Genomic DNA, 25,165 nt, shown 5'->3' with positions numbered 1-25,165 from the left:
TATCTGCTGCTGAAACCCTCATCCATGCCTTTGTTACCTCGAGACTTGACTATTCCAATACTCTCCCGGCGGGCCTCCCATCATCCACCCTCCATAAATTTGAGCTCCTCTGAAACTCTGCTCCCCTTATCCTAACTCACAACAAGTGCCGTTTGCCCATCACCCCTGTGCTCACTGACCTACATTGGCTCTCGGTCTCAGAACACCTCGATTTTAAAATTCTCATCCTTGTTTTCAAATCCCTCCATGGCCTCGCCCCTCCCTATCTCTGTAACCTCCTCCAGACCTACAACCCTCCGTGATCTCTGTGCTCCTCCAATTCCAGCCTCTTGCGCATCCCCGGTTTTCATTACTCCCCCATTGGCGGCCGTGCCTTCAGCTGCCTAGACTGTAAGCTCTGGGATTCCCTCCCGAAACCTCTCCGCCTCTCTACCTCTCTCTCCTCCTTTAAGACGCTCCTTAAAACCTACCTCTATGACCAAGCTTTTGGACATCTGTCATAATATCTCCTTATGTGGCCCGGTATCAAATTTTGTTTGATCATCACTCCTGTGAAGCGCCTTGGGACGTTTTACTACGTTAGGGGCGCTATATAAATGCAAGTTGTTGTTGTTGTTGCTGCTCCAAGTCATAAATTTGTTACATTTAATTTTGTATCCATGTCCCCTGGTTCGAGATCCCTCAAACCCTGGGAACAGTCTGCTTCTATCTACTCTGTCCCACCTCTTCATAATTTTAAACACCTCTATCAAATCACCGTGTAATCTCCTCTGTTCTAATGGAAACTGCCTGTGTGGTTTATTGACAAGGAGGCTATTGCCAGAGCTCTCCAAAAAAACAGGCACCTGTGAAAGTAAGATCGCATTTTGGCTTCAACTAAGATTTCTTTGAAGACACTATAATTCCATTCTCTAGCGGTGAGAATGGAATATGTCTGGAACATTAAACTTACACCGATTCTGAAAATCAGGTAATTTTCATGCCCATTACATTTTACATATTTTGTAAATTTAAATTCATACAAATTTATTTCAAAATGCAATCTAAGCTGCAACACTGCATTCTTGCTGGTGATGCTAAAGGGCGATTAGAAGTCACTGGTGCCATTGTGCCATTACCAGAAAAGAAAGATTATCCACCGTGATAGTCTTTATTCTTCACACCCTGCTGGAGCGCGACAGCACTGGGCCATGATCACTTTAACTCCTCAATATCTTGCTAGGCAATAACATGAGCTTGGGTCAAAATAGAACCCTTACTGCATATGCCGGCTACTGCAATATCACATATGAACTCCATTCCCCAGCCACCGACTCCATCCCTCTCCCCGGCCACTCTCTGAAACTGAACCAGACCGTTTGCGACCTTGGCCTCCGATTTGACCCTGAGATGAGCTTCCGATCACATATCCGCTCCATCACCAAGACCGCCCACTTCCACCTCCATAACATCGCCCGTCTCCGTCCCTGCCTCAGCTCATCTGCTGCTGAAACCCTCATCCGTGCCTTTGTTACCTCCAGACTGGACTATTCCATTGGTTTCCTGGCTGGTCTCCCATCTTCCACCCTCCATAAACTCAAGCTCATCCAAAACTCTGCTGCCCGTATCCTAACTCGCACTAAGTCCCATTTTCCCATCACCCTGTGCTCGCTGACCTACATTGGCTCCCGTTCCCAGAACACCTCGATTTTAAAATTCTCATCCTTGTTTTCAAATCCCTCCATGGCCTCGCCCCTCCCTATCTCTGTAACCTCCTCCAGCCCTACAACCCTCCGAGATCTCTGCGCTCCTCCAATTCTTGCCTCATGTGCATCCCTGATTTTAATCGCTCCACCATTGGCGGCCATGCCTTCAGCTACCTAGACCCTAAGCTCTGGAATTCCCTCCCTAAACCTTTCCGCCTCCCTATCTCTCTCTCCTCCTTTTAAGAGACTCCTTAAAATCTCCCTCTTTGACCAAGCTTTTGGTCACTTGTTCTAATATCTCTTTACGTGACTTGGTGTCAAATTTTGTTTGATAATCGTTCCTGTGAAGCGCCCGGGGACGTTTCACTACGTTAAAGGTGCTATATAAATGCAAGTTGTTATTGTTGTTGTTGAATTGTCCTGTCTTTACGGAAGACAGACCAAAAAGCAGTCTAGTGCAACAAGGTATGAATACAAAACAATAAACTGATTTATTTTACATGCTATATTTGAATGAACAGAATTCAGTTTTCACAGAGGGTTCCACATGCAATGAAACCAAATAAAACACAACTCTGCCATTCTAGATGAAAATTTGCTTTCAAGCTGGCTGCCCCTAAGCTAACTGTACATAACTTTCTCCGTCATAGACTGAACATATTCTTGCCTCACCCTGGCATCTCTCGCTGCTTCTGACTGACCAGAGGGAGCAATCTCTCTCTTGCCTGGTCTGTGTATAGAAAAAACTTTTCTGATTTGATTGCAGAATCACACCTTGTTCATTCAGTCTGTTCCATGAGGTGATCAGATTACAGGGCCATAAATTTTAACTCTGAGCCAGGAAGACAGTGTCCAGAGAAAAACAGAAATAATACTTAGTTTAAAAACATTACATTTATATTTGAAGCAATGTTAACATTACTTTTGAAAGTAAAACTTTGAAAAGTTACTTCTTCCAACATTTCCAATTGATCTTTATTCACTGTTAAAATACAGTATTTTAGCAAAATCTGAGAACCTTTAAAAAGAGAAAAAACAAAAAAAAACTGTTCACTTGTACAAAAATGTCACACCAAGGGGTAAAAAACAGCACTTTTTGTCACTATTTACAATCCTGGTTTATCTATACCAATATTGGCAAGATTTTAGAACTATGCCATCACATTAAGTGGCACTTAGAATCATAGAATCATAGAAGTTTACAACATGGAAACAGGCCCTTCGGCCCAACATGTCCATGTCGCCCAGTTTATACCACTAAGCTAGTCCCAGTTGCCTGCACTTGGCCCATATCCCTCTATACCCATCTCACCCATGTAACTGTCCAAATGCTTTTTAAAAGACAAAATTGTACCCGCCTCTACTACTGCCTCTGGCAGCTCGTTCCAGACACTCACCACCTTTTGAGTGAAAAAATTGCCCCTCTGGACCCTTTTGTATCTCTCCCCTCTCACCTTAAATCTATGCCCCCTCGTTATAGACTCCCCTACCTTTGGGAAAAGATTTTGACTATCTACCTTATCTATGCCCCTCATTATTTTATAGACTTCTATAAGATCACCCCTAAACCTCCTACTCTCCAGGGAAAAAAGTCTCAGTCTATCCAACCTCTCCCTATAAGTCAAACCATCAAGTCCTAGTAGCATCCTAGTAAATCTTTTCTGCACTCTTTCTAGTTTAATAATATCCTTTCTATAATAGGGTGACCAGAACTGTACACAGTATTCCAAGTGTGGCCGTACTAATGTCTTGTACAACTTCAACAAGACATCCCAACTCCTGTATTCAATGTTCTGACCAATGAAACCAAGCATGCCGAATGCCTTCTTCACCACCCTATCCACCTGTGACTCCACTTTCAAGGAGCTATGAACCTGTACTCCTAGATCTCTTTGTTCTATAACTCTCCCCAACGCCCTACCATTAACGGAGTAGGTCCTGGCCCGATTCGATCTACCAAAATGCATCACCTCACATTTATCTAAATTAAACTCCATCTGCCATTCATCGGCCCACTGGCCCAATTTATCAAGATCCCGTTGCAATCCTAGATAACCTTCTTCACTGTCCACAATGCCACCAATCTTGGTGTCATCTGCAAACTTACTAACCATGCCTCCTAAATTCTCATCCAAATCATTAATATAAATAACAAATAACAGCGGACCCAGCACCGATCCCTGAGGCACACCGCTGGTCATTTAGGCAGAAGCTGTTTTTAATTTCAGTGAAGGGCGTGTACATACATTTTGAACCCTCCCCCAAGGACATTCTACAGAAACTTGAAAATATTAGAGAACATAAAATCAATTAAGGATACAAGCACATTTCCCCACTGGCAGATTATTTCTGCACATCATGCTAAATATTTCTCCAGCTCTTGAGGTAGAAAAATATACAGTGCAATGACAGCACGAAACGTGTGAATCTTCATTTGGCTCAAGTCACTTAACAGGTTGCCAGGGGAACAAAAAAACCTCTTCTGTCATTTTATTCAGAACTCTAATGACAGACATTTTTCTGTCACTTGACCCATGGGGCTTGAGGTGACAAATTAGGCAGATTGAATGGAACAGATACAGCGGGCACTCCCGCTACAGGGCAGGGAAATGGGAATGGGGGATAGCTCCTGCTGAAGAACTAGCACCAGTAAAGAGCTTTGGAAAAAAAAGTTATAAAGTTGAGATTATTACTCGGTTAATTTGTATTTATTATTAAATCATCTTGCATTTAGCACATACCTTCTGTTCAGAAACCTCGCTTCTCTTATCAACACTTTTTAAAAAAAGAAAAGAAAAGAACTTGCATTTCTATCACGCCTTTCACAACCTCAGGATGTCCCAAAGTGCGTCACAGCCAATGAAGTACTTTGCCTACTTAATAAATTGGTATGCTTTGTACCTGTTTTACACCTGAGAAATGGGTGCACACACATCAATATATACCCCAGGAATTTACAATGGAAATACAAAAATAACTTCAGAGGGTTTGACTTTAAAATGGGGACTGAATTACATCTGTGCACCGTGATCCAATTATGCCACGCCATCTAATGCCACTTCACCTAAACACACTTGGTCTTGACTCCCTGTGCTCAATGCTACAAGACATCAACTAATGCATTATAAAACAGCAGCTAGACCACTAAGGTACCTTATTCATCAGCCACAAAAAAAACACGTTATTTTAGTTAAAAACAAATTTCACTTAAAGGGGATAATTCTGCAATCGCAGCACGGAGGCTGGCTCATAGGGAGCATGTGTCAAAGAACTGGGCTATAGTATTGTAGCCCTCTCTCTGATCCGTGCTCACTGTGAACGTGGCTCCCTGCTGAGAGCATAGAATTATCCCTCTAGTTTTCATTTCATTTAGTTGGAAAGAAAGTTCCCGTAACTTTTTCACACAAAGGGTAGTGGAAATCTGGAACTCTCTCCCCCAAAAGGATGTGGATGCTGGGGGTCAACTGAAAATTTTCAAAGCTGAAATCGATAGATTTTTGTTTGGTAAGGATATCAAGGAATATGGAGCTAAGGCGGGTAAATGGAGTTGAGATATAGATCAGTCATGATCTAACTGAATGTGGGACAGGCTCAATGTGGGGGCTGAATGGCCTCCTCCTGTTCCTATGTTCCATGTAACTGTTGCTATCGGTGATAACACTTCAAAGATGCTAAAGTTCAGATGATTTTCCAGTGTTTGGAAAAATCAAAACAACTTTTAAATACAAATGATTCATAAAACTTTCCCAAAAATCTAGAGCATCTTTCAAAATAAATCTGAAGACCTTACAGTTAGGATAATGAGTGCTGCGAGTAGCACTTTACAACAGTAATCAGTTGTTTCCCTTAATAAGGACAATCAAACAGTAGTAGTTGGGGATTTCTTCTTGAACAATCAACAATTCTTTTTCTTGGCTAAATATTTTTTGTAATTGTTGTTATCCCATGGGGTTATTGATTAATATTTAAAGGGATATTTTCCTGAAGTTCAAGTCCGTTGGCGATCAGTGAATTGTTGCGTACTTCGTACATTCCTTTTTTATGGGCCGTGTAATTCCTGTAACAGATAATTGCTACCACTATCGATATGACCACAATGATTCCTACGATCACCAGAATTATAAATATCCATGTTTCATCTGTGAAAACATTAATAAAAATACAAATCATTCACTTATTCCAAGGCCAATACATTTTATTCCGTAGCTTATTTGCAAGCATAATTTTCATTGAATCTCTAGTGTGCTACATTCAGCCAATCCCTCTGCTTTTCCAGTTGTGTTCTTCACCTCATTTCATTCTCCCCACACCATGGCCCATTCCTGATTACCTACTCACACACTCCTTGTCCCTCTAAAATCGTTAATATATTTCGAGCTTCTTTCCATTCTCCGATATAAAGGTCATCCGCCATGTAACAATTTCCTATTTTTCTTTTAAGCAGGTTCTGGTTCATTTCACTGCTACTTCCTCTCAGTTTGTTTGTCCCTCCACTTTGAGTCTAATTCTATTAAATTTCTTGTTCATCTTTCATTTTTCAGCCCAAAACATGAGGACAAAAAATTAAATAAATCACAGAATTAACTGAACCAACATAATATTCAGGATTTATTTTGAAATAACAAAAATGCTGCTTCAGTCCTCAAAGGGTTAATTATTTATCCTTTTAAATGAGTTGTGACCAAGATTACAAACTGACCTTTGACCCTGATGTCCACTTCCTTCTCATCAGTTCCGTATTTATTGGTAGCTCTACATTTATAAATTCCATGATGTTCTGACGTTGCATGAGAAATACGGAGGACTCCAGGAGGGCCGGTCTCATCGTTGCTGCCCTTACTGGGGGCTTCCCACTGAAATGTAGCCGGGGGGTTTCCATTGGAGTTGCAGGTTATAGTAACCTCATCTCCTTTACTGACGTGTATTGGAGACCCTGACACAGTTTTGTTGTTTACTGATATGCTTGTGTTTTGTGGTTTATCTGGAAAGAGAAAAAACAATGAAAATAGGCAGGCACACCCACGGGACCACTGAAACACAGAACCACAGCAGAGCTTTGATTAGCTGGATGCCCAAACTTAGCCACATATTGCACTCTCATCCATCTTCCAACAGTCAGTTCAGAACAACTGTCTTCCCAACAGTTGGATTGAAGCTCAGAGAATGTTACTCCCCGGAATTTGCTCCCAGTCGCCTGTCATTTTATGTAGCCTGGATGAAATGCAGTGTCTTTGTGTAAATATAAACTGAACACAACAGTCACTCACTGGATCTGATTTCTTAAGGATATCACACAGGCACACTGTTCACACCCCTCAGAATAAAGGAATTTGTTCAAAAAGTAAACTTCCTGGAATGGTTACTCACACATAATGACTGCATTCAGAGAGGAGTTTTTGGATCCATACTCATTGGTGACCCTACACATGTACTGACCACCATCCCTCAGTTGGACTGATGGGATGTGGAGTTTCTCTCTGAAGTATATTTGTCCATCTTTGATCCAGGACACTTGGGGAGCTGGGTTCCCTGCTGCATTACATGATAAGGTCTGTGATTTCCCTTCGATCCAGTCGTCAGCTGTTTTACGGACCTGTGCTTCTGTTGGAGGATCTATAAAATTTATTAGAATAAAATATTGAAACATGAATTTGAACAACACAAAACTCAAGTATTCTTCAAATCTTTCTTTCTGGTGCTCTCCAGATGTCAGTGCTCAGAATAAAACATGCTTCTATTTTAAAACACAGTGTCACCATCAAGCACTCCCAGGTCAAATATAGCACAGGACAGATGCAGAGTAAATCTCCCTGCACTCTGCAGCAAATATAAAGCAAATTTCTGAATGCTGCTTTTGACAAATCCCTATGTTATTTCTTATTCACTCTGTAGTGGGTTTCTGAATAGCTGACCCAACACCACTCTATGAGAATGGAGAAGAGTGAAAGGGTTAATTTACAGGCTTCTAAAATGAGGTTTCCAGCTCTCTAGTTAGATGGACCTATTGTTGAAATCTTACAGTGCAATATTAGTAATTAATCCGTTAATGCAATGTGCATGAATTTTCTATGCTATTTTAACAAACCTGTTTAAATAAATCTGATACAGTTGTTTTTTTAAATAAACAATCCAATGAACACTACAAACGACATATCAATATATTTATTATATATTAAAATCACTATGTGAGTCGCAACAATCCTTTGCAAATTACATTGTAAACTCCTGTCAGGCTCTGGCAATGGGAAAACCCATAGGAACCGTCAACAGTTACCTGCAGTACCAGTCACGCTATCGGTGGCACTACGATTGGCATTTACAACATGGAAAGACCTGCCATGTAAAGTTAGTGCCAAACCCAGCAGTGGAACTCTATTTCTGTCTTTGAAGTCAGCTGTGTGTAAGCAAGCAGCTCCATTACAGATCCACTGGGTGGCAATGCACAGTAAAGGTCGATATTAAAAATTCTCTCACTGCATTCAGAAAGCAGCTTTTTTAAACTCCCATGCCCTGAACCCATTCCCCCAAAGTTGCCTCCAGATCCCCACACAAAAGAAATTGTGCACCCCCTTAGATATTTTATATCCCCAACTCTCATGAGGTTTGAGCACTTGAGACCGAGGACTCCCCTAAGCCGTCCATTAGTGCCTCAGTGTGCTGTGCCACAGAGTGCAATCATGTGAGACCGTGCCCTCAGTCCCCCACATCGCAAGGACCATGTCCTGACCAGACCATTGAGAGAGATGCAAAGTGAAGACCACTCATTTCCACATGGATAAGAGGGAAAATTGGAAGCTGAGCCACCCTGGGCTGCTGTACTGTAAGGGATTAATACACATCATAAGGAGACCTATTTAATGGGAGGATGGGGAATGCCAGGAAAGTATTTTCAGTGGAGATGATTGTACATAGAGCAAAGGTGAAGGATGAGTAGCTAACGAGTAGCTCATGAGTACTGCAGAAAGAGTGATGTATTTGTCCAACACTCGTGGGGAAGTACTCTGGGAAGTAATGATCCTATTTCGCCTGATACGATAATGTGATGGTAAAATAGAGAAACATTGAAACAGAGAAAGTCTCAAGACTGGAAAACACTGGAGGTCCATCTAGCCCATCATCCAGTTGTAACCGATGTATTTCTCTTCAAGATACTATCTAATTTGACTTTTGAATAGATCTAAGATGCAACGGCAGGAGGGTGTCATTGCAGGTGGGTAAAGTGGGTTAAGGGCTTGGTCGATGGGAGTGCAGAAGAAAAGTGGAGAAGCACTGGAGACTTAAGCTCACCACGCTGCAGCACGGAACTCACAGCCGGGAGGCAGGGAGCGGCGAGAGGTTTGTGGGACTGACCATCCCTAAGTTCAGCCTGGAATGCAGTGCTTTGTTTGGGGGAAACACACACTGAGTAAGGAACCTGTGGCTCCCCACACTGCCCCGTCCAGTAGCTTCTGCATCTGATTGTCCTCAGTGATGGAAAGAGCCACTGGAAAGCAGGCCAAGTGTGAGGAGACCAATTCAGTTTGTTTAAGAGTAAGAGGAGAGTTGGTAGAAGAGAGTTGGTTATTCATTGGTCTCCATTTGAAATAAACACCCTCACTAACCTTTTGTAACCATAGTGATGCTACTTACATTGGACATGGAGGGTGGCATTCTGTTGTTTAACAATAGGGCTTGTCTTTGACTGAGCTTGAAGTTTAAGTACAGCCTCGCAGGTGTACTGCTGTCCATCCAGCTTTGCTTGTGCATCCACAGTATGGTAGATAGTAAGCTCCGTGCTGCTTGATTTACTCACTAATACGTTGTTTCTGTTCTTCAGTCTGAGTTGAAGTTCCCCTGAGACATTAAACACACTGCAGGTAATATTAACCGCCTTTCCTTCAAGGATGGTCGGTACTTGGATTTCAGGGGCAGAGAAAACTATAAAAATAATAGAAAAACGTTGTTAGAAACATTCCCAAAGCTTGTCCTGCAGCCCCTCAGCGTGACTATAATAACAAGGCAAAGGCAACTATGCTCAGTGCTTATTTCTCACCATCCACATCACTGAATTGTATCAGGTGGATATACATGGCCCCTGACATTTTTCAAAGTTCTCCCTGTATTCCCAGTATCCTAGTCAGCATTCATCACTGAACCAAAACCACCCAAACAAATGAAATGGTCCTTCAGCTCATTGCTCTTTGTGGAACCTTTCTGTGTGCATTTTTAAAAATTGTTCTCGGGATTTAGGCAAAAAACACTGGCAAAGTCACTTTTATTACCCATCCTAGTTGGCCTGGTTGGTTTACAACAAGTGGTTTGCCAGGTCACTTCAGAGGACGTCTGCCTACGAAACAATGGTAACTACACTTCAGAAATAAACCCTTGGCTGTGAAGCACTTTGTGATCTGCTGAGGGTGCATGGAAATTCCTTCTTTCTTTATGTCTGAAGATATTTTTTGTTTCCAATTACATTCACCTGATTCGACATTCTGTTTTTATCTCAGAGCATGCATCGGCCAATTCATATACTGCTAACTGATTATCAAGAAAATTCATTCTTCAGACATGATTGGTTGTGTGTCAGCAGCTGCTTTATCAGTTTGATTCACGTGATGTGCCTCTGCGACAAAAACACATCCAGTGACTCCACTGCGGACGGATGGGGAGGGAACGATCATCACTTTCATTCACTGATACCTGATCTAGTTAGAATAGGAGTAAAAAATCTGAGATCATAGTCTATCCTCAACAACTGTATTCAATCCTCACCACTATACAACTCTTTTCTCTTGTAACATGGATATTCTTTGTCAAGATCAGAAATTTTACTGTGTTTACAGTCAATTGATTCAACAATCCCTTATGATCAGGGAATACTGAGTGTCAGAAACACTCCCTTATGATCAGGGAATACCGAGTGTCAGTAACAATCCCTTATGATCAGGGAATACCGAGTGTCAGAAACACTCCCTAATGATCAGGGAATACCGAGTGTCAGTAACATTCCCTTATGATCAGGGAATACCGAGTGTCAGTAACATTCCCTTATGATCAGGGAATACCGAGTGTCAGTAACAATCCCTTATGATCAGGGAATACCGAGTGTCAGTAACAATCCCTTATGATCAGGGAATACCGAGTGTCAGTAACAATCCCTTATGATCAGGGAATACCGAGTTTCAGTAACACTCCCTTATGATCAGGGAATACCGAGTGTCAGTAACACTCCCTTATGATCAGGGAATACCGAGTGTCAGTAACACTCCCTTATGATCAGGGAATACCGAGTGTCAGTAACACTCCCTTATGATCAGGGAATACCGAGTGTCAGTAACACTCCCTTATGATCAGGGAATACCGAGTGTCAGTAACACTCCCTTATGATCAGAGAATACCGAGTGTCAGTAACACTCCCTTATGATCAGGGAATACCGAGTGTCAGTAACACTCCCTAATGATCAGGGAATACCGAGTGTCAGTAACACTCCCTAATGATCAGGGAATACCGAGTGTCAGTAACACTCCCTAATGATCAGGGAATACCACGTGTCAGTAACACTCCCTAATGATCCGGGAATACCGAGTGTCAGTAACACTCCCTAATGATCAGGGAATACCACGTGTCAGTAACACTCCCTAATGATCAGGGAATGCCGAGTGTCAGTAACAATCCCTTATGATCAGGGAATACCGAGTGTCAGTAACAATTCCTTATGATCAGGGAATACCGAGTGTCAGTAACAATTCCTTATGATCAGGGAATACCGAGTGTCAGTAACACTCCCTAATGATCAGGGAATACCACGTGTCAGTAACACTCCCTAATGATCAGGGAATGCCGAGTGTCAGTAACAATCCCTTATGATCAGGGAATACCGAGTGTCAGTAACAATTCCTTATGATCAGGGAATACCGAGTGTCAGTAACACTCCCTAATGATCAGGGAATACCGAGTGTCAGTAACACTCCCTGATGATCAGGGAATACCGAGTGTCAGTAACACTCCCTGATGATCAGGGAATACCGAGTGTCAGTAACAATCCCTCTTGATCAGGGAATGCCGAGTGTCAGTAACAATCCCTTATGATCAGGGAATACCGAGTGTCAGTAACAATTCCTTATGATCAGGGAATACCGAGTGTCAGTAACAATCCCTTATGATCAGGGAATACCGAGTGTCAGTAACAATTCCTTATGATCAGGGAATACCGAGTGTCAGTAACACTCCCTTATGATCCGGGAATACCGAGTTTCAGTAACAATCCCTTATGATCAGGGAATACCGAGTGTCAGTAACAATTCCTTATGATCAGGGAATACCGAGTGTCAGTAACACTCCCTAATGATCAGGGAATACCGAGTGTCAGTAACACTCCCTGATGATCAGGGAATACCGAGTGTCAGTAACAATCCCTCTTGATCAGGGAATGCCGAGTGTCAGTAACAATCCCTTATGATCAGGGAATACCGAGTGTCCGTAACAATCCCTTATGATCAGGGAATACCGAGTGTCAGTAACACTCCCTTATGATCAGAGAATACCGAGTGTCAGTAACACTCCCTTATGATCAGGGAATACCGAGTGTCAGTAACACTCCCTTATGATCAGGGAATACCGAGTGTCAGTAACACTCCCTTATGATCAGGGAATACCGAGTGTCAGTAACACTCCCTTATGATCAGGGAATACCGAGTGTCAGTAACACTCCCTTATGATCAGGGAATACTGAGTGTCAGTAACACTCCCTTATGATCAGAGAATACCGAGTGTCAGTAACAATCCCTTATGATCAGGGAATACCGAGTGTCCGTAAGAATCCCTTATGATCAGGGAATACCGAGTGTCAGAAACACTCCCTTATGATCAGGGAATACCGAGTGTCAGTAACACTCCGTTATGGTTAGGGAATACCGAGTGTCAGTAACACTCCCTTATGATCAGGGAATACCGAGTGTCCGTAACAATCCCTTATGATCAGGGGATACTGAGTGTCTGTTTCCATAAATTTCCTAATTTGTCACTCAACAGGGGGGATTTTATTTTTTAAAGTAATGTAAATCTGACATGCTACAATTTTAACTATCAGAATGCTGCCTGATCAGAATGCCCAAAACATCCAGAATCCTTACCGTACACCATAATGAAAAAGCTGTCGTTTCTTGGTGGAATTGATGGATACTCCTCAAAATCTGCTGTACAGACAACTTCCATCAGACCAGACTCTTGTGGTGTCCATCGTGTTGTTGCCCAGACAGTATTGGAATTTGACCTTAATGCAATTGTCTTCAGTTCTTCACCATCCTGAGACCACCTTATTCTCATCTTCTCAGCAGGATTGACGTTTGGGACCTCACATGTTAACGTGACCTCTTGCTTCACTTCTATCGGGTCTTTATTAAGGATTCTAGGAGGATCCGTAAAAGCTGCAACACACAAGAAAACCTCACTTTATTTTGATTTGCTATGCTGTGTTTCAGTTACTAATGGACAGAGCGGAAAATTGACCAGTACTGGTAGATGCCCAATATACTAGAGCTATACTCGACTCCCAGAAATCTGTCATACCTGCCCGCTGTGAGGCAACTGGAGCCATAATCAGGAGGTCACATACTTCATTTTTAAAATTAATTCTTCCTACTCTTGAGATTGCCCTTTGCTACACACAACATCCAGCAGTGATGGCAGGCTGGCAGCCCGAGTATCTAACTGCTACGTTTGTGCCAGCCATTAGGAGTGGGGTAGAGGTTGATGCACTCACTGATTTACCTTCACTCGGTGTGATCTTTACTTGCATCTGCCTACAACATCCCAGTTGAGGCTTGGACTTCAGTGTGGGTGATTATGGGTGTAAATTTTTCAAGTTATTTCTTTCCTCCCTCGAACTGCATCGAGAGAACGGCTGATCTGCTCCTTGACCACCACCTCTACTGACCACCACGAGGAGTGCAAGAGCAGGCAGGTGAGTTTCCTTCGGAGATCCCTGTCACTGTTGGGAAGCATCCGCCTGCCATCTGGCAAAAGCAGCCGAGCGGTGATAATAAAATCAGCAAGTGAGCCATCCTGGACATAAACATACTTTGCATCAATTGGATTGTTGCATCAGAGCAATCAAGGATGGGGAAATGCCATTTGGCCCATAAAGCTCATTCCTCTAATGGCTTATCTCTCCTAGCCCAGCACCAACTATTTTTTGAACATCCCTATTATCCTCGCCTTGCCTGAAAGATTATTCTGAGTAAAAGGATGCTTTCTATTATCTTCTTACTCTAGAGTAATATTCTGGGTTTGACTTATCTATACCAGTTAATATTTATGTAGCTCCATGCGGCTCTCCTTCAGCCTTCCTCTTTCTACGCTGCAGAACTCTTCTTGACAGCAGGAATCAGGCTGGGGTCTTGGATGACATTTTGGAGTCAAGTTAATAAGACTCTCTAGTTGGTACAAGAGGTCTTGCAAAATCTTTGTTGACCCCTTCAAACCAAGTTTTGTGCACTCCCTGGCTGGCTAAAAAATGTGCAGTTTAATTTGCATTTACGCTTTGGAGAAGTGAGAAAACTGCATATTTGCAACTGGGTCCAAGATGAACAAATTTTATCCATTAACACCAACAGATTTGGTGATGTGGATTAAACAGCAGCCAATGACAAGATTCTCTCCATCTTACTTCTCATTGTTTATTTTCTACAAATTGTAGATAGTTAGCCCATTCTCAAAAAGATATCAGCAATTATTGCTCGAGTGGAACTTACAGTAAGTTTGCAGAGCCACAGAGGAGTTTGTTATTGGTTTTGTAGTGTTGGAGCCCAAGTCCACTTCTGCCAAGCAGATGTACTCCTGTCCATCATCTGACGCACTTGCAGTGAAATTGAAAACATTCTTCAATCTTTTATCGTCATCCGGGAAACCTTTTACTCCTGTGGAAACTCTCTGAACAATCTCACTCCCTCTCAGCCATGTGAGTATGAGTTTATTGTTTGGATAGACCCTCGGACCAATACACTCCAGACTATAGGTTTTGTTAACCTCCAGCACTTTAGGGGGTGAAGTAATCTTTAACTCTCGATCTGTTAAAGGAGAATCACAGTTATCAGAATTCACTGAAATAACGTGCGTCTGAACACCACCAGTTCCACTCTCTCTTGCCCCCAACATACGGATTAAGGGTTGATCTAATTGAGGTGTTCAAGATGAATAAAGGATATGATAGGGTAGATGGAGAGAAATTATTTCCTCTGGTGGGGAGTCCAGAACCAGGGGGTATAACCTTAAATTTAGTGCTAGGCCGTTCAGGGGTGATGTCAGGAAACACGTCTTCACACAAAAGAGGAGTGAAAATCTGGAACTCTCTCCCCCAAAAAGCTGTTGAGGCTGGGGGTCAATTGGAAATTTCCAAAACTGAGATTGATAGCTTTTTATTAGGCAAGGGTATTAAGGATTATGGAACCAAAGCGGGTAAATGGAGTTAAGATACAGATCAGTCAGGATATAATTGAATGTTCCTGTTCCTTTGGCCTTGTCATATGGTCCAAGATAGAATGGACCAGAAAACTAAAGTTTTTTGCAATGCATCAAGCGATGTGAGAGAGGAAGTATTAAGGGGATTAGTATCATTTAAAATGGATAAATCACCAGGGCCGGATGAAATGTATCTCAGGCTATTAAAAGAAACCAGGGAGGAAATAGCGGAGGCTTTAACAATCATTTTCCAAACTTCACTGGATACAGGCGTAGTGCCGGAGGATTGGAGGACTGCTAACGTTATGCTGTTGTTTAAAAAGGGAGTGAAGGATAGACCGAGTAATTACAGGCCAGTCAGCCTAACCTCGGTGGTGGGCAAATTATTGGAATCAATTCTGAGGGACAGGATAAACTGTCACTTGGAAAGGCACGGAGTAATCAAGTACAGTCAGCATGGATTTGTTAAGGGGAGGTCGTGTCTGACTAACTTGATTGAATTTTTCGAGGAGGTGACAAGGAGGATCGATGAGGGTAGCGCAAATGACGTAGTCGACATGGATTTTAGCAAGGCTTTTGACAAGGTCCCACATGGCAGATTGGTCAAAAAAGTAAAGGCCTATGGGATCCAAGGGAATGTGGCAAAATGAATCCAAAAATGGCTCAGTGGCAGGAAGCAAAGGGTAATGGTCGACGGGTGTTTTTGCAACTGGAAGGCTGTTTCCAGTCGGGTCCCGCAGGGCTCGGTACTAGGTCCTTTGCTTTTTGTGGTATACATTAACGATTTGGACTTAAACGTAGGGGGCATGATTAAGAAATTTGCGGATGACACAAAGAAAGGCCGTGTGGTTGATAGTGAGGAGGAAAGCTGTAGACTGTAGGAAGATATCAATGGACTGGTCAGGTGGGCAGAAAAGTGGGAAATGGAGTTCAATCCGGAGAAGTGTGAGGTAATGCATTTGGGGAGGGCAAACAAGGCAAGGGAATACACAATAAATGGGAGGATACTGAGAGGTGTAGAGGAAGTGAGGGACCTTGGAGTGCATGTCCACAGATCCCTGAAGATAGCAGGACAGATAGATAAGATGGTTAAGAAGGCATATGGAATGCTTTCCTTTATTAGCCGAGGCATAGAATACAAAAGCAGGAATGTTATGCTGGAACTGTATAAAACACTAGTTAGGCCACAGCTTGAGTACTGTGTACAGTTCTGGTCACCACATTACAGGAAGGATGTAATTGCACTAGAGAGGGTGCAGAGGAGATTTACGAGGATGTTGCCAGTACTGGAGAATTTTAGCTATGATGACAGATTGGATAGGCTGGGGTTGTTTTCCTTGGAACAGAGGAGACTGAGGGGTGATTTGATTGATATGTGCAAAATTATGAGGGGCCTAGAGTGGATAGGAAGGACCTATTTCCCTTAACGGAGGGGTCAATAACCAGGGGGCATAGATTTAAAGTGATTGGTAGAAGGATTAAAGCAGAAATGAGGAAAAATCTTTTCACCCAGAGGGTGGTGGGGGTCTGGAACTCACTGCCTGAGAGGGTGGTAGAGGCAGAAACCCTCAACTCATTTAAAAAATACCTGGATGTGCACCTGAAGAGCCGTGACCTGCAGGGCTACGGACCAAATGCGGGAAAGTGGGATTAGGCTGGGTGGCTCGTTTCTCAGCCGGCGCAGTCACGATGGGCCGAATGGCCTCCTTCTGTGCCGTAAATTTTCTATGATTCTATGTTCTATGTTTTTAATGTTGATTATTGTGAAGCTGAGTTGTTGAAATGGACGAGCCAGGGAACATTCCTTAACCCACAAGATTCTAAAGCTAACCCACAATGCAATGCATTGGTGTACCAACACCTTGCGCTATGAAATAGCAGGATGTGAGTTCATATCACTGGCTCTTCATCTGAAACTGAGTTCACCTACACTACAATTTTCCTTTCCCTATTTCTGCACAAATGCCTCCACTCAATGCCACTCTCTTAACCTGGCTAAGATTGTGAACTTACCGTCTGGGTACTGAGTGTAAACCCACTTCCTACCAGTGCAGTTCTTTGCCTCACCTAATACACTGTTTGTTGTAAACCAGGGGAAATTTTTCACAACCTAAACTGTTTTCACTTACAGCCTTTCACCGCACTGCAACCAAATATCTTCGAACAAGAGTTTTCACTTACTGTATACGGTGACCACCTTTTTCCCCTCCATCAGCTTATTATTATCTGATAAACAGATTATACTGCATGGCACTACCAAATCCCAATTCTGGACACTCGGGAAAATGTCTGTGATCCAGTCACGATCACTCGTTCTGTTAGGATGTATCCCTGGTTTATATTCCACAGTCATTGATGGGTTTCCACATGTTGTACTGCAGTTCACCTCCAAAGAGTCTCCAAATTCCACAGCTGGGGGGTTTGTGTTGATCCAAACCTCAAATCCAGCCACGTTTGCTGCCAACAAAACAAATCACAGTAAATACAGGGATATGGAATCCAGAATGAATCGCCCAGAGTGAGTCCCCAAAATAATAGTGCACTTTCTAACTAGCCCAATAAACAAGCCTCTGTTTAAAGCAGAATACCTTTTCTGTGCAGTTAGTTGACCTCACACACCCCCTGCTGTTACTGCAACAATAGTAAATATCAGCCTATTTCCATACAACATCCAGAAAAATGTAAATGTTTCTCATCACAATTATTGGCCTCTCTTGTTCACACATATCAAATATTTTCAATCAAAATAAACCTAATAATGACAACCAATGTGTTTTAAAAGGGGTAGATCTTACCTGACCACCTGTGCTGAACTTTTTTTTTGAGGAGGTGACATCCCAAACTAATGGAATAAGCCATTTGGCGTAACAGGGGAAATGTTGTTCTATGGCCACTCACTGAGCATCGAACAAGTGCACTGCTCCTCAGATGCGATGTGTATGAGAGGGGACAGCTGCCTCTAGCCCCCTTGGACGATTTGAAATAACCCAGAGTAGCTCCAGGCAGAGGCCTGCCCTCTGACAGGAAATCCCAGTGCATCTGCAGGCCTATCAGCTTTGGAAAGTAGCAGCAAGAAGTAGATTTTCAAAGGGCCTTCTATATGGTACCACATTATAGACTCATGGCTAACGTCAGAGCATTAGGTAGCAGTTCTCTAGATTCAGGAACCATCCCTCTAGATTGGAAAATTGCACATATCACTCTGCTTTTTAAGAAAGGAGAGAGAGGGAAACCAGGGAATTATAGACCAGTTAGCCTCACATCTGTTGTGGGGAAAATGCTGTCGTCTATAATTAAGGATAGGGTGACTGAACACCTCGAGAATTTTCAGTTAATCAGAGAGAGCCAGCATGGATTTGTGAAAGGTAGGTTGTGCCTGACAAACCTGATTGAATTTTTTGAAGAGGTGACAAAAGTAGTGGACAGGGGAATGTCAATGGATGTTATTTATATGGACTTCAGAAGGCATTTGATAAAGTCCCACATAAAAGACTGTTAGCTAAGATAGAAGTCCATGGAATCGAGGGAAAAGTACGGACTTGGTCAGGAAGTTAGCTGAGCGAAAGGCGACAGAGAGTAGGGATAATGGGAAGGTACTCACATTGGCAGGATGTGACTAGTGGAGCCCCGCAGGGATCTGTCTTGGGGCCTCAATTATTCACAATATTTATTAACGACTTAGATGAAGGCATAGAAAGTCTCATATCTAAGTTTGCCGATGACACAAAGATTGGTGGCATTGTAAGCAGTGTAGATGAAAACATAAAATTACAAAGGGATATTGACAGATTAAGTGAATGGGCAAAACTGTGGCAAATGGAATTCAATGTAGGCAAATGTGAGGTCATTCACTTTAGACCAAAAAAGGACAGAACAGGGTACTTTCAAAATGGTAAAAAGTTAAAAACAGTGGTTGTCCAAAGGGACTTTGGGGTACGGGTACATAGATCATTGAAGCGTCATGAACAGGTGCAGAAAATGATCAAGAAGGCAAATGGAATGCTGGCCTTTATATCTAGAGGACTAGAGTACAAGGGGGCAGAAGTTATGCTGCAGCTATACAAAACCCTGGTTAGACTGCACCTGGAGTACTGTGAGCAGTTCTGGGCACCGCACCTTCGGAAGGACATATTGGCCTTGGAGGGAGTGCAGCGTAGGTTTACTAGAATGATACCCGGACTTCAAGGGTTAAGTTACAAGGAGAGATTGCACAAATTGGGGTTGAATTCTCTGGAGTTTCGAAGGTTAAGGGGTGATCTGATCGAAGTTTATAAGATATTAAGGGGAACAGATAGGGTGGATAGAGAGAAACTATTTCCGCTGGTTGGGGATTTTAGGAGTAGGGGGCACAGTCTAAAAATTAGAGCCAGACCTTTCAGGAGTGAGATTAGAAAACATTTCTACACACAAAGGGTGGTAGAAGTTTGGAACTCTCTTCCGCAAACGGCAATTGATACTAGCTCAATTGCTAATTTTAAATCTGAGATAGATAGCTTTTTGGCAACCAAAGGTATTAAGGGATATGGGCCAAAGGCAGGTATATGGAGTTAGATCACAGATCAGCCATGATCTTATCAAATGGTGGAGTGGGCTTGAGGGGCTGAATGGCCTCCTCCTGTTCCTATGTTCCTATGTTCCTCTGTTCCTAAGTTTGCTATAAAAGAGAAAAGAGAGTGGGGGTTATGGGTAGCTACTCAGACTGTCAAAAGGTGGTAAGTGGTGTTCCACAGGGACGGTGCAGGGACCACTGTTCTTCACAATTTACAATAACGAATTGGATTCGGGAATCAGAAGTACAAATTCAAAATTTGCGGATGACACCAAATTGGGGGTGGAGTGTAATTAATACAGAGGAACAATGTGTCAAAATGCAGAGTAGGTTGTGACTGGCAAATGAATTGCAATATAATTAAGTGTGAGGTGGTGCATTTTGGTAGGAAGAATAAGGAGGCCACACACTGCTTGGATAATAAGTCACCACAAGATAGCCATGATGTGGAGATGCCAGTGATGGACTGGGGTGTACAAATGTAAGGAATCTTACAACACCAGGTTACAGTCCAACTGTTTTATTTGAAAATCACAAGCTAATGGCAGTTGGAAAGATTGTCTGTAATCACCAGGCATTGTTCTGACTATATATGCGGTAATTTTCAATGAGCCTCGACACTCACCTGACGAAGGAGAAAGCCTCCGAAATCTTGTGATTTTCAAATAAAACAGTTGGACTATAACCTGGTGTTGTCAGATTCCTTACATTTGTACACAAGATAGAGAAGCAAAGGGATCTTGGGGTACAGATACACAAATTACTAAAAGTAGCAACGCAGGTTAATAAGGCCATAAAACAGGCAAATCAAGCAGTCGGGCTCATTGCTGGAGGGATAGAATTGAAAAGCAAAGAAGTTATGTTAAACTTGTATAGAACTTTGGTTAGACTACATTTGGAGTATTGTGCACAGTTCTGGTCTCCATATTATAGAAAGGATATAGAGGCATTGGAGAAGGTGCAAAAAAGATTCACAAGGATGATACCTGAACTGAGAGGATATCCTTATCAGGAAAGGCTGAACAGGCTGGGACTCTTTTCTCTCGAAAAGAGAAAGCTGAAGGGTGACCTGATATTGGTCTTTAAGATAGGAAAGAGTTTGTTCGGGTAGATGTACAGAATATTTCCACTATTGTGGTAATTCAAAACTAGAGGTCAGAAATATAAGATAGTCACTAATTAATCCAAGAGGGAATTCAGGAGAAACTTCTTTACCCAAAAAGTGGTGAAAATCTGGAACTCACTACCACAAGGAGTAGTTGAGGCAAATAGCACAGATGCATTTAAGGGGAAGCTAGATAAACACATGATGGAGAAAGGAATATAAGGGTAGGGGTAGGGTTAGATGAAGTAGGGAGTGTGGAGGCTCGTGTGCAGCATTAACGCTGGCATCGACCAGTAGGGCCGAATGGCCTGTTTTTGTGCTGTAGTTTCAATGTAACTCAATGTAAGAAGTGCTTTAAGTTGTCCTGGAGTAGAGGAGGAAACGGTAAAAAATTGAAATACAAAGCTGCCTGAATTATCTTCCACCTGCCCCTGGGACCCTCACAGAACTCCGAACTCTATCTCCAGTGGTAGGCCATTGCCTCAACTTTGTTCAAGCACCCCAAAGCTTGGGCACCCAACAGTCGCAGGAATCAGAGAAAGAATCCAGAGGCTCAGCATGCCCTCTTCTGCTTCATTACAATAGGTATACTGGGTCCATGCCTACTGCAGCCACAGGCCCAGTTGTGTCCAGTAGAGAAATCCAGGAAATCTCAGGCCAATGGGAGCAGACTTGATATAAAAAGCCTCTGCCCCTTTTTCCACTTGCATTCGTCTTGAGAATGCCAGCTCCTCAGGCACAGGGAAGAGGAAATTCCCCCCACACCCCCAATGTATCTGGACTCCAAGAGCCCTTTGATAAGTCCTCTCAGGACAACAGTTTTTGCCAGGCCTTCAGCCTTCCCCTCAGAGGGCACCAGGCTGCCTAGAATCAAGCTCCAGAGATGCAGCCAGCAGAATATGAGCAGCCACCGACCTCTCTCCACACTGGCCCTCGGGTTCCACCTAAAACCACTAGAATCATAGAATCATAGAAGTTACAACATGGAAACAGGCCCTTCGGCCCAACATGTCCATGTCGCCCAGTTTATACCACTAAGCTAGTCCCAATTGCCTGCACTTGGCCCATAACAGGTGAAAGAAATGCAGGTTTAGCCACCCAGGGAAGCAGAGCCTCAGGAAAAAGAATGGTGGGTTGTGTGTATTTTATACATTGTTGCAGCAGAACAGAATGTGCACTTTAGTTGTGGTTTATTATTTAGAGAGGTTAGAGTCATGGAGGAAAGGCCGATTTGAACGGAAATGGAAATCGGGCAGCTTTTGCAAGGGTGGCCAATCTGCAATGGCAGTTTGTCATCCAAGCAGCAAGTTGAAAATCTCCCCCAATGCAGCAATACAGTCCAGAAACTCCTCTTCCCTCTCCGAGCACAAGAAACACGGTGGAAGAGACTAGTAACCGTGAAACTGACTGAAGTATTTCCTACATTTATCACAAGACAAAATAAATAGGGAATAACGTTCTCAAGCCACCAACTGTTAGTCCTGATTCAAGGTACATTCGTGAATGAAACAAATCTCTGACTACGCGCCTCTTTTTAAAATAAAATTCTATCGACCTCACCATTATTTAGGTAGAAATAGAAAACGTCAATTTTTTATTCCTATTGTCAAACCGAAACCATCCAAATATGACAGGAAACCAGCAACGGTCGATCACAGAATAAAACTAACAGCAACGGATATCATTTTAACTGCTCAGATGTTAATACCATCTAAATACTATCTGATTGTATGTAAATAAATATATTACTTATATTTAAAAGCACTTTACCCACCTGTTACAATGAAAGTTAATGTGAAAAGGCAAAAATATTCAACCGGTGAAATCAGTCTAAAATCCATAATGATCGAGCTTCAACAGAACATGTGCTCCGGATTTCCAATGATCCTAAAAGTTTCACAAACTTTCGAGTTTTTGATTAAATCTATTTATTTATGGACTGACTGAGAGCTTCGGTTCCACAGCCGTTTCTCGGGTCAATGAATGTGTGATCCACACACCCTTTCCGGGAAATAACAGCCGAATGACAGTGTGCGAAATTTCACCACTCAGTCTGCATTTTGCAGCTTTTCAAAAATCTACACATCTCCAGTTTGTATTCACATAATATTAAACAATTAAACATGTCCTTCACCAACAGGCTAGAATCACCGTGTTGTACATGACCATAATAGGCTGTTCACTTTGTTTACTACAGTACATCCTTCCCTGTAACATAGGATACACTGTCACTATTTCCTTTATAACGTTATACACAGTTCAGCAACCCTCTCCCACAATACTCCATTCCCAGGACTGGACTAACTGCCCATACATTGATTGGAGCTATTCACTTACCACGGGATGAAGCAGAGTTCTCAGAACTGTATCATCCCCTGCAGTAAAGCTCCAAACCTCACTCACCTGCCTGATCTTGGCCAGCACCCCTGTAACCTCCTCCAGCCCTACAACCCTCCGAGATCTCTGCGCTCCTCCAATTCTTGCCTCTTGCGCATCCTCGATTTTAATCGCACCACCATTGGCGGTTGTGCCTTCAGCTGCCTAGGCCTTAAGCTCTGGACTTCCCTCCCTAAACCCCTCCACCTCTCTATCTCTCTCTCCTCCTTTAGACACTCCTTAAAACCTACCTTTTTGACCAAGCTTTTGGTCACCTGTCGGTGTCAAATTTTGTTTGATCATCGCTCCTGTGAAGTGCCTTGGGAAGTTTTCCTACATTAAAGGCGCTATATAAATGCAAGTTGTTGTTGTTGTTCTCCCGAGGCTCGGGTACTCCAGCAGTGCAAACCTCCAGTGCTGTCTGATGGGGAAATAAATTGGGAATTTACTGCTCCTGCACCAACTTGCCCAAGATCGGAGCGACTATTGACACTGCAGCCATCCTACATCACACACCTGACTCGGGTTAGGGTGCTTAGGTTAGGGATTTTGGTTAGGGTTAGTGGGGTTTAGGGTTAGAGGTTAGGTTGTGACGTTCTGATTTGAAGCCGAGCCAGATAAGGAGATATTAGCGGGGGAATGGGACTAACTGGATTGCTCTTACAAAGAGCTGGCACAGTCTCGATGGGCCGAATGGCCTCCTTCTGTGCTGTAACCATTCTATGATTCTATAATTTTAGGAGTAAGGGTTGATGAGGCTTAGGGTTAGAGGTTAGAGGTCCTGATGGATTGCATCCGCGCATATTAAAAGTTTGGGAAGAGATAGCAGAGGCACTATTACATATATTACATAGAATTATATAAAACGTACAGCACAGAATCATAGAATCATAGAAAAAACAGGCCATTTGGCCCAACAGGTCTTTACCAGTTCATGCTCCACAGGAGACTCTTCCCACCGTTCTTCATCTCACCCCATCAACATATCCTTCTATTCCTTTCTCCCTCATGTGTTTATCTAGCTTCCCCTTAAATGCATCTATGCTATTCACCTCAACTACGCCAAGTTCCACATACTTACCACTCTCTGGGTAAAGAAGTTTCTCCTGAATTCCCTATTGGATTTATTAGTGACTATCTTATATTTATGGCCCCGAGTTCTGGTCTCCCCCACAAGTGGAGACATCTTCTCTACGTCTACCCTATCGAACCCTTTCATTATCTTAAAGACCTCTATCAGGTCACCTCTCAATCTTCTCTTTTCTTGAGAAAAGAGCCCCAGCCTGTTCAGTCTTTCCTGATAGGTATAACCTCTCAGTTCTGGTATCATCCTAGTAAATCATTTTTGCACCTTCTCCAGTGCCTCTATATCCTTTTTATTTATTGAGACCAGAACTGTTTACAGTACTCCAAGTGTGATCTAACCTAGGTCCTATACAAGTTTAACACAAGTTCCCTGCTTTTCAATTATATCCCACCAGAAATGAACCCCAGTGCTTTGTTTGCTTTTTTATGGCATTATTAACCTGCATCGTTACTTTTAGTGATTTGTGTCTCTGTACCCCCAGATCCCTCTGCTCCTCTACCCAATTTAGACTCTTATTTTCCAAGACATGTGTGGCCCCTTCTTCTTCCTACCAAAATGCACCACCTCACACTTGTCTATATTGAAATTAATTTGCCAATTTCATGCTCATTCTGCAAGTTTATTAATGTCATCCTATATTTTGTCACAGTCCTCCTCAGTATTAACTACATCCCCTAATTTGGTATCGTCCTCAAATTTTGAAATTGTACTTCCGATTCCCGAGTCCAAATCATTAACAACAGTGGTCCCGGCACCGATGCTTGTGGAACACCACTTCCCATCTTTTGCCAATCTGAGTAGCTATCTTTAACCCCTACTCTCTGTTTTCTGTTTTGTAGCCAGCTTGCTATCCATTGTCTTCTGACTCCACATGGTCTGACCTTAGTCATGAGTCTACAATGCGGTACCTTATCGAAGGCCTTTT

General features: G+C 42.7%; 1 protein-coding gene across 1 annotated transcript; it reads right to left on the bottom strand.

Moving 5' to 3' along the window:
- Window positions 1–2,151: 2,151 nt before the first annotated feature.
- On the bottom strand, window positions 2,152–22,913 carry LOC137304358 (intercellular adhesion molecule 1-like). The gene is made up of 8 exons (XM_067972918.1): window positions 22,552–22,913; window positions 17,305–17,580; window positions 14,418–14,732; window positions 12,798–13,091; window positions 9,315–9,602; window positions 7,053–7,298; window positions 6,385–6,666; window positions 2,152–5,824 (listed from the first exon to the last, which is right to left on the bottom strand). The coding sequence occupies exons 1-8, from the start codon at window positions 22,616–22,618 to the stop codon at window positions 5,637–5,639; spliced, it is 1,956 nt and encodes a 651-aa protein (XP_067829019.1). The 5' UTR covers window positions 22,619–22,913; the 3' UTR covers window positions 2,152–5,636.
- Between the last annotated feature and the right edge of the window lie 2,252 nt (window positions 22,914–25,165).

The sequence above is a fragment of the Heptranchias perlo genome, chromosome 37 (genome assembly GCF_035084215.1).
Source record: "Heptranchias perlo isolate sHepPer1 chromosome 37, sHepPer1.hap1, whole genome shotgun sequence".
Classification (NCBI taxonomy): Eukaryota; Metazoa; Chordata; class Chondrichthyes; order Hexanchiformes; family Hexanchidae; genus Heptranchias; species Heptranchias perlo.
This window is presented reverse-complemented; position numbering and strand designations above follow the sequence as displayed.

What these genes read in the sequence shown, in the direction of transcription:
- LOC137304358 (XM_067972918.1), bottom strand. Translation starts at nt 22,618, where the DNA reads ATGGATTTTAGACTGATTTCACCGGTTGAATATTTTTGCCTTTTCACA. An exon ending in CTTTTTCATTATGGTGTACG is followed by an intron (nt 9,603 to 12,797) that starts GTAAGGATTCTG and finishes TTATTTTTATAG; the next exon opens with TTTTCTCTGCCCCTGAAATC. An exon ending in TCTGAATGCAGTCATTATGT is followed by an intron (nt 6,667 to 7,052) that starts GTGAGTAACCAT and finishes TTCTCTTTCCAG; the next exon opens with ATAAACCACAAAACACAAGC.